At 39.7% G+C, this 12,500-nt stretch overlaps 3 protein-coding genes across 7 annotated transcripts in view; 2 read left to right on the forward strand and 1 right to left on the reverse strand.

Moving 5' to 3' along the window:
- The first annotated feature begins 2,907 nt into the window (after nucleotides 1-2,907).
- LOC138023693 (galanin receptor type 1-like) overlaps nucleotides 2,908-12,500 on the forward strand; it is a 14,384-nt gene continuing 4,791 nt past the window's right edge. Inside the window, exon 1 of one of the 4 annotated variants that reach the window (XM_068870736.1) lies at nucleotides 2,908-3,243. The gene's annotated coding sequence lies outside the window, so the exon portion shown is untranslated. Of the gene's footprint in view, nucleotides 3,244-11,249; nucleotides 11,768-11,791 lie in introns of those variants that run through there. The other 3 variants (XM_068870737.1, XM_068870735.1, XM_068870738.1) reach the window with 3 other exon arrangements.
- LOC138023692 (galanin receptor type 1-like) lies at nucleotides 6,486-8,261 on the reverse strand. The gene has a single exon (XM_068870734.1). It carries the CDS (start codon nucleotides 7,676-7,678, stop codon nucleotides 6,641-6,643), a length of 1,038 nt encoding a protein of 345 aa, XP_068726835.1. The 5' UTR covers nucleotides 7,679-8,261; the 3' UTR covers nucleotides 6,486-6,640.
- The window catches only part of LOC138023691 (galanin receptor type 1-like), a 15,188-nt gene continuing 9,574 nt past the window's right edge, over nucleotides 6,887-12,500 (forward strand). The window contains exon 1 of one of the 2 annotated variants that reach the window (XM_068870732.1): nucleotides 6,887-7,018. The gene's annotated coding sequence lies outside the window, so the exon portion shown is untranslated. The remainder of the gene's footprint in view (nucleotides 7,019-12,500) is intronic. The other variant, XM_068870733.1, reaches the window with a different exon arrangement.

Consider the following 12,500-nt stretch of genomic DNA (forward strand, 5'->3'; position numbering starts at 1 on the left):
TGTTAATGGTTGTAATAATTTAGGATGGCTTCTCAAAATACCACCATTTGTATCGTCACATTAGGCTTTTCAAGCATCTTTGCATTATTCATCAAAGAATGGTGCAGACACTTTGATTTCTTATAAGTTTTGTTCTACATACACAATGGACATATGCGTGTGTATATATTGACAAAAGCTGCACGTCTAAATAACGTATTCTAAATCAAAATACAACTGAGCACAAACTTAGAATAGTTGGGAATGAATTTCAGAAAAGTTAAGAATGAATTTCAGGTCCGCCACAAGAAAAATAACACTGTCATTACAGGTTCTGAATTAGTACACCAAGTTATAGAATGCCATAGAAAGCGAAGTGAGCGTACTCTTTAAAAATAGAAATGTTCTCACCTTGAAAGGAACTTTTTTCCACCTTTGCGAGATTCGTGTTGAAAGTTTTTGATCGTGTGGTTGCCGCCGTAGATTTAATACTCCACGAAATATTGCCATGAATACGGACGGCACTTGTCGCGCAAGGAATACCGCTGACAATTCACAGGCCGAATTCGTTCTTAGCAACCGGGCTTGTAGTTAATTAAGAGCAATCGGCTCGGAACCAATAGCACCTGCATGCTTAACTTATTTGCCGTTCCATTCCGAGTACGAAGTTAAAATGACTAAATTTGAGATTACTTGGAAGACATGACTACCTGTCAACTGTATAAATCTCTCTTTAAACTTCAACTTAGTTCATACCAGTGTGGTTCCTGGATAATCTACATCCTACACGAATTAGAATAATCGTGAAATGATTAGTGATAATACATTAATTAACGAGAAGTAATATTTTTAGATCAAGGATTGTAGCCGTGTCTTCGCGTTCTTACGCCAGAGTCGTATTATTAGTGAAATAAAGCTTACGGCAGGCCAACAGCAAACGTAAAGTAAAGTAAAGCAAAGCAACCATATTTAACGTCGATAACTCGTAACAGTAATTCAACTGAATTAGACGGTGCGCTCATTTTACTTCCCCATTTCCATCGGTGCTCCGTTTTAAGGTACACAGAACGGAAAGAAGTCGAAATGCGGGATGCGAACTCAGGACCTCTTGCACCAAGGTCGCGCACTTGCCGACTGTGCCATCCTTGCTCCTTTCTGCGTCTGGTTGACATTTGCGTTTTTGTCAAAAATGGAAGAAACTTGTTCAAAATTAGCTCATTTCATGCAGGCTGTTAGCTTCAGATATCGAGTCATTCCTCTGACGAGCAAGAGCATTTATCGTGAGAGGATTTTCGCGGAACACACCGCACCCTGCCGTTTACCGTTTCGTGTAAACGGAATTTCTTAAGTCAATATATCATAAGCTCACAGTTATATCAGTCGTCGTTACGATGATCACAAGTGTTTCCTCCAATCCGTCTAAAGGGTCAGGGCTGGGACAAAGCAAGGTCTCCATTAATCTGTGTCGTTCATTGCATTTTTCGTTGGTTGGTGGCAAGTTCAGAATCTTGCGCAGTGTCTTCTTTTGTCTTTCCGTGCACGTGTGAGTCTTCCTCTGCCCTTCTTCAATGCGCAGTGTCACGGTCCTCAGTCAGCTATTCTTCCATACGCATTGTCTTTCTTTGCTCTTCTTTTATGCGTAGTGTTCTCTGCTCTTTCACGCGCAGTGTTTTCTCTTGCTCATCCTCTGGTCTTCTTCCATGAGAGGCGGGTAAGGCGGAAAGTTCCCCAGTGTGGATAAGGAACATGATTTGCAGTCGGATGCTTCGGTCTCAAATCCCGATCTGACCACCACGATTCTTAAATAGCCGGGGAAGAAGGGGTCTCCTTCCACTCAGATAGGTTTCCACAACTATTTACTCAAAGAAACTGACTGACTGACTGACTGACTGACTGACTGACTGACTGACTGACTGACTCACTCACTCACTCACTGACACTCACTCACTGACACTCACTCACTAACTCACTCACTGACACTCACTCACTGACACTCACTCACTCACTGACACTCACTCACTCACTGACTCACTCACTCTCTCACTGACTCACTCACTCAACTCACTGAGCAAATCCCTGTGCCCTGTGATAATTACTTGAAATTCATTTTTAGTCTTTGAAGGTTATCTTTATATTGTTCTTACGAACACGTGGTTCACTTTAACACTGAACTGACCAATAGGGTGTCGACTTTAAAATAACCACGCCATATGATACAGAAACAACCTGGAAGAAGCAGCTATAAGAGAGGATGATGAAAGAGAACGGATCCCACATACATGGGACTCTGATTGGCCAGTTATGATGACGTAATGAAATTTTTAAATATGCGCGGCACTGGAAACGAGAACTTAAATTAGCTTTGCGAAAATTAAAAGAGATTTAAAAAACTCTGATGGGGCATAGGAATCCGTTTCTTTCCTCATCATCTCTTGACAGAAATGATTTTCATCGGAAAAGGCCAATTATGGGGGACTTACTCTCTAACCCGGTTTCATATCATCTTGCTTTTCAGCAAATCCAAGCAATAGGCCTTTTTGGATCTATTAAACTTCAGCTTCACAGAGAGCTTTAGAGGACAAAGACCAACCTCGTTCCCAGGGTTTTCTCTTACTCTTCCCAGGGAAAGAGTAGGAGAGAATCCTGGGAACGAGGTTGGACAAAGACAAAGGAAAGTGGATGATATGTAAATAATTTTCACATTCATTCCAATTCGTCCAACAAGTTGAACTTCATGGGACACGTCGCGGGGACAAAATAACCCCCAAATTGGTGTTGCACAATTATAAAAGTACCAGCTCACACGAGGGGACATGCCGCTGCAACATTTTCACGTGTGCACACATGTTGTGATTTTGTCCGTGCACATGTCTCCTCAGTGTGCACTACACACGCTTTTTGTCGCTGCAACGTGTCCCTGCTGACCCCTCGTGTCTCAGCACCTTTATGGTAGACTTTTACCTTGACTGACAAAAGAAAATTTTGTCTACCAAAAATAGACCCCGTTTTCACTCCATGGAAAGCGAGGAGGACTTTGGATTCCGGACGAGCTTATTAAAAAAAAAATTACAAGCTCTTGACTCAATGGTTAAAAAAAGGAAACCTTTTTGGTGGCTTCCAGTCGTAGAACTTCAAAACTGAGTCTTTCTCCCTTTCTCTAGAGCCTTCATAAAGATCTTCTATACGCAGCGAGTCAGCGAAAGATGATTGGGTTTTTTAACCTTTGAGCCCGCAGATTATCATATCCATACAAGATAAAAAAAGGTAAAGTTGATATATTAAACCACTTGCATTTCAGCAAAGAAAACAATCTCTAAAAATAACGGCGAATTCTTTTCTCTGAGTTGTAATCTCTTTTAATCCTTGAGATGGGTGATAGTTTAAGCTAGCAAATTAACATATACTTAATCTTAAGAAAATAAATTGTATTGTTATGGATGGGTCTTAGCCTTTCAATGATTTGGAAAGATTATGGCGGCGTGACTTAGACTAATGGCGTAAAACGGTATAATGCTTTTCTGATCTAAGAATATAAAGGGCAGAAACGTGCCTGAATGGTGCCACCCACGAGGGCGAAACAAGTTTGTGCTCAGACAGAAAACTTACGAAGAGTCAAGGAAGCATAACGTTGGAAGAAAAGAACCATAACTGGAGACTCACTGAGGAAAATTAATCGCTTATTTTTCGTTTTTGTGCACATACTTGATGTGTCTACGAACACAGGATTTACAAAAAGATTAAATCTTGCCATGGCTTACATATGAGATTCAAAGTAAGCATTCATGCATCATGATTTGCCGTCACGTTCCAACTTCTTTCGTGTTTAGGCCCTATGTTTTGACAAGGAGAGATTAGATTCACTGCTTACGCTCATTCCCACAAGTCAAGTAAGGCGGTGACGCCTAAGGGCTTAAGCGTGCGTCTTTTGCTGAACAAAACTTGAGAATTCAACCAGCCAACCCTCTAATACGTGAAGGGGATGATCTAATCGGTTAATGCTTGATTTGAATTGCTTATGGCACTTTCTCTTTTCTTGCTGTGTTTACCCCATGTACAAGTAATGCAAGTAGCCGATTCATCATCATCACGTGTTGTTTCATTGGCCCTGAAAATCCCCTGTGGTCAATTAAGTATGCATTGTATTGTATTGTAACGTTCAGGTTCAGATTAGCCAAAATTTCAAGAACATACTTAGCCTGCATAGCTGGAATTATATTAAGGGACGGCGAAGCCGCAAGGAGAATGGGGAGGGCGCTGTGAAATATCACATAGCGCCTCTCCCCATTCTCCACGCCAACAATACCGCCAGCTACGGTTGGTGGGAGTCAGTTCAGAAGGCCTTTATTTTGATCATTTGTTGTTGTTGTTTTTTTTTTTTTGTGAGTAGTGTAAATAAAGGTCAAAGAAATGTAAGACTGTAGTCTAACAGGACAGTTGACTCAAATACTTAGAGACGTTTTTTTTTAAACATTTCAAAATGCATTAATAATTCATGAGCCAAATAGCCTATCAAACGTCACGCGCATAGTCGAACTTAGTATACCTCACAACTTTAACCACATAGACCTTTTTGCAGATACGTCGTCCATTTAGATTTCTATTGTTTCGAAAGACATTATGGGATGTCCAGGAGGCAAATTAATATGTATTTGCCCTCTGGGCATGCCATAATAGCTATTTGACTTAATAGAAATCAAAATGGCCGCCGTATCTGCAAATATGTCTATGTTAAGAACGTTGTTCGGCTCAAATTTGAGCGAAAACTTTGGCCAGCACTTTACCTGGAGTATATTTTACTCTCAGCTGGATAGTGACTTTCCCACTGAATAAAGTTACAATGCTTTCGAACAATCTATAATACTAAAACCACTAAAATAAAAGACAATATCTTTTTTCCCCAAGTTGCATTCTTTCAAAAATTTGGTTTTATCAACGGAGTTGATAATGTAAATTGGCCACCGTACAGAGATTCTAAAAGCTGACGTTTCGAGCGTTAGCCCTTCGTCAGAGCGAAAACATGAGCGAATGCATGAGTTTTCGCTCTGACGAAGGGCTAACGCTCAAAACGTCAGCTTTTAGAATCTCTGTACGGTGGCCAATTTACATTATCAACTCCGTTGATAAAACCAAATTTTTGTATACTACTTCCCCACCGACGCAGCACCACAGTTTCTTTAGAAACTACCTCTTCGTGCATTCTTTTCAGTTGCGTATTGTTCCTAAGAACTGCTACTTCCCCAAAGATCTCCGGAAACCTCTCAAACAGCTTACACCTTTCAACAACCGACGCAATGTCATTACTTAATTAAGTGCTTCAATCTGAACTCCCACATTGCACAATAATACTTCAGGTCCCTAGTTTCTATGATGGCACCTCTGTTCGACTCCCTCGATCATTGTAAGGATTAATGGTAGTTGATAACATTTAAAAATAAGAAGAATATTTGACCTCATGCATAGCATTGAGTTCAAAGTAACCTGTTGTTACGAATGCCACAGTCAAATGAAATAATAAATTGCTGTTTTTAATCTAAGAAGTGTTCATTGAAAATGAAAAACAATAATATACAAATGAGCAACACAGACACAAACTCCTACGTCAAAGAGGCATTTTAAAATAGACATCATTTCGCTGAAAACTCAACAAAACATTCCATTTGATCTCCTTTAAGGTAATTTGATTAGATTAGATTTGTAGCCTCCTTGGGTAGGAAAGCACTCGTTTTCCGTCGGCCTTTAAGGTTGAGACTTGTAACAAGATCATTCTTATGAAGTAAATCACCCACAAATGCATGATTATCAGGACTTACAATAACGCCATCGTTGCTAAAAGAGTGGATCTCACTGAATGGGATGCAGGATTTAAAGCGATTTAGCATTGACGATTTGGTGCCCGAAATTTTGCAATGTCCACATTTCCAAATCGAAACCTAAAAATCTCTAAAACTAACAAAACAAAGAAATGTACAAAGTGAATGCGAAGCTAACTGCCAATCCATGCAGGACAGGGGAAATTTCCTTTTCGTCCATTTCATTCATTTAACGGTTCTCAAGAATACTGTTTTCTTTTTATAGCAATTATTTCTTTTCTTACGAAGGGTGCGAAAATAGGCAGATTGGTTTGTTATACAACGCTGTCAGATGGAAGGAGTTACGACCACGATTTTCGTGATTTCTAACCCAAAAATGGATTATTCGCCAGCACAATTAACAGTTCCTGAATCACGCGATGATATAATCACGCGATGATATATTTCCTGTCTACTATTCTAAATTCAACAGAAATATAAAGCATCTTCTCTTTTAGGAGGCAGTATGGTCCAGTGGTTAGGGCGCTGGGTTTGCATGCGGCTGCTCCGGGTTCAAATCCCGTTATAACTTCTGGTTTGGATTTGTTTCCGGTTGTCCCGGATTCAACTCTACCATGCTTTGTAAATAGCCAACTGGTTGCCCCCCGCCAGTTGGGGTTCTTAATATGTTTCTGTTAAGTTTGCCAATCGTTACTTTCACCTTGTTAACAGTGGAGTACCTGTAAACTAGCTTGATAGCTAAGTGTACTTTCATTTACATTTACATTCCTCCTTTTTGATTTATCCTACGTCAAAAGAGAGTAAAGTACGTCTAATAACTAACTGGGAAAACAAATGTGAGAAAACGTCTTTTAACGGCGGAGAAAAAGGTTTTTCATCCGAAAACGAAAGCTCTTACTTACTATTGAATAAATGACTGGATTAAGCGACGAGTTAAGAAGTACAAAAAGCGCCAAGGCAAACGTGACATGTTTATAGTATCCTCTTGGAACTAAAGATGGGCGGATAACCATAGTCAAACGGGCAAAATTCAGGGGAAGCATTGTAATCGCGAATACCAGTACGAGTGGTGTGAGAATCTTCCTGGCTCTTTTGTTTTGACGGAGTCGAGTGCTCTGAGCTTTGATGGTGGACGAGGGTTTTTTGGCGTCTTGAGTGAACCCGTATTGTTCCAGGGTTATAGCTTTGTTGAAGATACTGCTTCGCCTAATTGTACGAGAAACGGAGAGGTAAGTCATCGAAATGATCATGAGGGGTAATATGTAACTGAACAAGGTCAGGAAAGCTGTGTACACTATGGCTATGATCATGTTGTGATCCCAAGAAGGCCATTTTAGGCCGCACCAGGCACCTCCATTGGTAAGCCCGTGATAATCAACAACGAAGTACATCGGAAGGCAGAAGACGAAGAACGACATCATCCAGACACAAGCCACAACAATAATTGCTCTTCGTGACTCACGGAGTCGATTGACCCCAAGGGATTTAAATGTAACTAATTTGTAATATCGTTCCACAGCGATAACTGCGACGAGCCACACCGATACCCCATGCGATACCTCTGGCAAAGGATACAAATAGCGACAGACAAACTCTCCTAAAGGCCAATTGAACGGCAATCTTACCCTAAGAGCAAAGAACGGAAATGCAAAAAGCAATATGCCAACATCCGCAATGGCAAGGTTTTGTAAATAGTAATCACCAGATTGTTTCTTCTTGCCAAGTTTTTGTAATACAGTAATTACCAAGACGTTACCGATTACTCCAAAGGATGCGATTAGAACCTCGACCGAGACGATGCCTACCACGAATGCATCCACATTGGCCACGACGGAACCGTCCATTGAAGGAGAGCTCGCGTTTGTGTCGACAAAACTGCTGTTTTCCATTTCAGTGCAACAGTGAAGAGGTTAAACACTTATTTGTCAAGTTACTCACAACAGGAAGCCGAAAAAAATTTTAAAAAAACCTCTGTCAATTTTGAATGGTTATTTTAAAAACAGCTGTGGTCAAGTGGAACGGAAGATCGAAGTTGCACAGACCTTCACTTCAAACAAGGGTTTGTTCGAAGGGCTGAAGTTGTTATCTTAAATGTATTAATTTTCAATTTTTGTTAACATTTGAAATGAGCGTTTAGTACGCTAAATCCTTCGACGTCACAAGGAATTTTCCAGCTCCATCTGGTTTGGCTTTGCAACGAGGTCCCATGTCCCACACAAAATAGCAAATATCGGCTTACAAGCACTTGTTCAGCTGTTTTCATAGACTATTAAGGCAACAGAGTTCTTTGTTTTAGCGAAAGGGGAAATTCGTAACTGGTGAAACTCTATACCGAGTTAATTCGACATTTACTCGTCATCCCAGGAGAACTTTGAACTTGTTACCCTCATCTCAATGCTATTTAACACATTTTGAGAATTAACGATTTTTGTTGGGAACATAATGATCCGTTTATCACAAAGACCGAAGCTAATAAAGTAGTTATTCCATGATATATTATTTATATAATTGTACATCGTTGTTTAAATTAACAACATCGTAACTGTCGGACGCGACAGAAGTAGAATGAAGGATGGCGCTCACATACGACACGGAAACTAAGCATAACATGGAGAGACCATCCCCCGTACGAGATCAATGGTTCCGACATTTTCGAAGAGATTTATTTCGGATCGCACGAGTGACCATTCTCACGTGACACTTATGATTGGATGGGAAAGTCTTGATTCGCGGGTTAATCCGCAATTTTACAAAACGTCGGTCTCTGAGAACCCAATGAGCAAATTAAGCCAAAAGCCTTTGAGAGACATTTCTAGGTTCCTTGTACTGCATAAAGACTGTCTAAAGAGATGTTCCTATCACCTAGAAAAATATGATCTTTTCGGAAATCTTAGCAGAAAATTAAAGTGTCCGAAAATTTAGGGAGTGATATCTCCTTTTCAGGAATTGCTAGCTAGACGTTACCTTCTAAGAACTTCCAACTGAACCATTTTCTCATCCGAAACCGCTAGGTGACGTTTTTAAGTGCCAAAAATTGCAAAAATACCCTTTCCGAAAACGCAAGGAACTACTTTTTCCTGGTTGCGAATCTTTCAGGCGATGTTTTGGTAAAGAAATCTGTAGCTGTTTGGCAAAGTAGAATCGAAATTCGTAGCACAGTTTGACTCTCCCGAACACATATTTTACCGAAGATTATCGTTGGGGAAAATGGGCCTCCGTGATCAGTGGTGATTTAATCTGCTGGCCAATTACTCTCGCCAATTGGTCACTAATTCGAGATTCCGCAAAAAGTGGTTTCGATCTAGTTTCACTGAGTCAGGCTCTTCTTTTGATGACTAAATCAAGGGTGGAACTTGACTCCACCATACGACCAGAGCATCCTTGAAGCACAACGACTTAATATCTTGGGTGGCACTCAACCGAATAATCTGAATGCCAGAGCAAACTTATCCCGTTCGCAGAGTACGCGAAGCGACCCCCTATTTTTCTATATTGTTACATTTTTGAATTAACTGGATTATTTTCTTATATGAAATTTGCAACGCGTAAACCGTGCAAAATTCTGCTCCCGCTGGAGTATTTCTCGAGGGTTTCGATATTATTTACTGTCTTGGATCATAGAAGAGTGAAAAACATCTAATTTAAGATTTTAAAAAAAGTTTTGCAAAACTGATATATTCTCCCTATGGTGCCAAAACAAAGACGAACAAAATAATTGGGAGAATACGGACTTTGACAAAATGGCTCCATAGCTTTCTCCTAAATCGTGATTGGGGCTCTCCTGTCCCAAAGGCCCACACTGTGGTAAACTGTGGCTCCGTCTAATACTTTGTGATAAAACTTGGAAAAATACTATTGATAATAATTATAATCCTTTCGTTTACTCGCAAACTAATAAACTAAACTAAGATCCCTGCCGTATCTCGAGACAACGATTGTACATTTTTTAATGTGACGTTTCGCAAGAATGCTAGAACGTTCGCCCTTAATAGCGTATGCTGGTATGGAAGTGAAGCGGTTTAGACAAACAACTCAGATAGACAATACTTGAAACTTCCAGAGTTTTTTCACCTATTGCATCGATTCCACTAACCCTCCCCCGCAACAAATTCCTGGTATGGCCTGAAAACATTCGTCGTATAATCTACACAATTGAGTTAGAGAGGATGAAAAGACTCGCCCCGTTTTTTTAAACTCCAATACACCAAATGTTTAAGTGGAGGAGGGATACATCTTCGAACTGACAATATCTTCGCAGGAAACAATCCTTCGACTCGGCTTTCAATTAGGAAATAAACCCCACACCAACTTCCTCTTGCCTGTAAACTGTACATACGAAAAAAAAAAAACAGTCATCCGATAATTCGTCATCTAGGATCGTCTTTCCTCCAGGTAAACATTTTTTCAGTGTTGTGCATAAGCTTTCCTCTCCGTCTCCCCATTCCATACGGGATAAACAAGCTCAAGCCCTTTAAAAACATAATTTTCTACAAGCAACTAAAAATATGGCATGAGCGACTCAATGTTAAAGAACACTACAAGGAAAAAAATAACTAGCCAAACATCGGATCTTATTCTCCGAGCTGAAATTGACCCGATATCTTATTGGGAATCTGTCACGTTACTATATATAGTTAACGAATGAAGATCAGTTGTAGGTTGGCAATAATCTTCCACTGACCCCGACGTTCTAGGGAAGGGGATCACAACAATAATATTAAAAATCAACTCCGACAAAACAATAACACACTCTTTCCGTTTTCATAAGAACGTCTAACTTTTGAGCTACGGTTCGATTCATAGTCTTAACTTGAAAGCTCATCAGTGTTAAGTTATTATTTTTGCGCTTTCAGCCTTTAAGAAGCTTTCATTATATTGGGTTAATACGAATGATAATCGTGACAAAAGTAGTACTATCACTGGTAAAAAAAATACATAGGAAATTGAAGACTTTTAATTAAATCGACTCAACTCAAGATCTGGGTTGATTCTCATTTTGTTAAAATTGTCTTTTATCGCGGCTAAAGAACGGAATTCAAAGAGAATACTTGCGAGAGAATTCCAGACGAAAAAAAAAAAAGTAATACATAAGCCAGCATTACGCAGAATTCTAGATGGCCCGCCTGGGCAAACGAAGATAACTTTAAATGATGAAAATTAATCATCATAAAGATATCACGGCGAGACGTGACGCAATTAACAAAGAGTCAACGTTAAATAAATATCAACATGGCAAATGGCCGGTAAACTATATGCCTATATCATGCTTGTTAATAGCATTAGCATAAAAGCAAGAAAATCCTCTTAGTCTAACTCGTCCCACGTTTAGGAAGAAATGAGCTTATATCAAACAGGTTTCTTACATTTTTGGCAAAACGCAAATTTCAGTGTAACCGTTCGCCGAAAACGCGATTCTAAATTTATCTTATATCATGACATGTCATTGAGGCTGGATGCTTTAATATCAGAATTCGCAAGACCATGCTTTGAGAATTACGATAGACACAAAAGTTGAACTAGTTATAAAATTCGGAGACATACTTGACGCCTGACGTGTATAACTAATGCAAATTGTGATTTGAAGTGAAATATGACTATAAAAACGAAGAGAGAGAAAAAAGTCAAAAAGCATTCTTAATTTCGAATTCTTTGAAACTGTCTCTTTGCAGTTCGCTCTTAATTGATTGTCTTAGTGGGAAGGCCATAAAGGTAAAAAAAAAATGCATTTGAAGATGCAAAATTTATTTCGACCTGCCGAGAAATGGCAATTGAAAAATTTAATAATCCCCAAATATAATACATAAAAACACTTTGGATGGTTAACCCCGACATTAACGAGCCATTTAGAACTGAGTTGGACCTTCCGCTGCTCCTCACATTCTTCATTACTTCCATTAGCAAAGACGTTCCCTAGAAATGGCAATTAGGGAAATTTATGGTCGTTGTTTCTATTGTGTTCCTCAAATGCTCTACGGTGGGTTAGTTTTGTACAATGTCGCCATTGAGTTTAGACAATCATATACTGTTGTGAAATCTCACGTTCTTAAAAGGTCAAGGAGCTCCAAAGAGCGAGGTCTAGTGCAGTTTGGATCAGGTGGTATTGGTCGTGATCTTCTGCCATTGTACCTTACTTTATTGTTGGTTTTCCGATGAAGTCCCGGCCTTAGGCAGTTCTCCTCGCGCCAGTAAGCGCACAAGGCCATCCCATAGGCAGATATCTCCTCAAAATCATGCATTGTTAAGATAAAAAAAAGGCAAACGAACCATTCCGCATGGCATTGTAGTCGTTGGCGACAATGCCGAGTTGTCCGTCTTCGACAATTCTCGTCACCAATGCCGAGTAATCCGCCTTCTGCTTTCGTCAAGGCAGTGCGGTTGCTGGCGACCTGACAAGACCGAGTTGTCTTTCCAATTCCTTCGTCCTTTCGAATATCGATAAATTCGAAAATATTTTAAAAACGCGAAAAAAAAAACAACAACAACAACACAAGCAAAGAAAATTTACAGCATCAAAAACGTAAAAGTAATGAAATTGCATATCAAACTACTCGAAAACCCGCGCGTAGAAGCTTTGAGGGTGGCCGACACGTTAATTTAATGGTATTTAACACATTTTGAAGATTATAAAATGAGGCTTTCCCTGCAGCTTTTTTATCCGTTTATCACATCACACAAAACTAAGCTAATGGCTATTCTATCATGTCTTGTTTA

The sequence above is a fragment of the Montipora capricornis genome, chromosome 11 (genome assembly GCF_036669925.1).
Source record: "Montipora capricornis isolate CH-2021 chromosome 11, ASM3666992v2, whole genome shotgun sequence".
NCBI classification, from domain to species: domain Eukaryota; kingdom Metazoa; phylum Cnidaria; class Anthozoa; order Scleractinia; family Acroporidae; genus Montipora; species Montipora capricornis.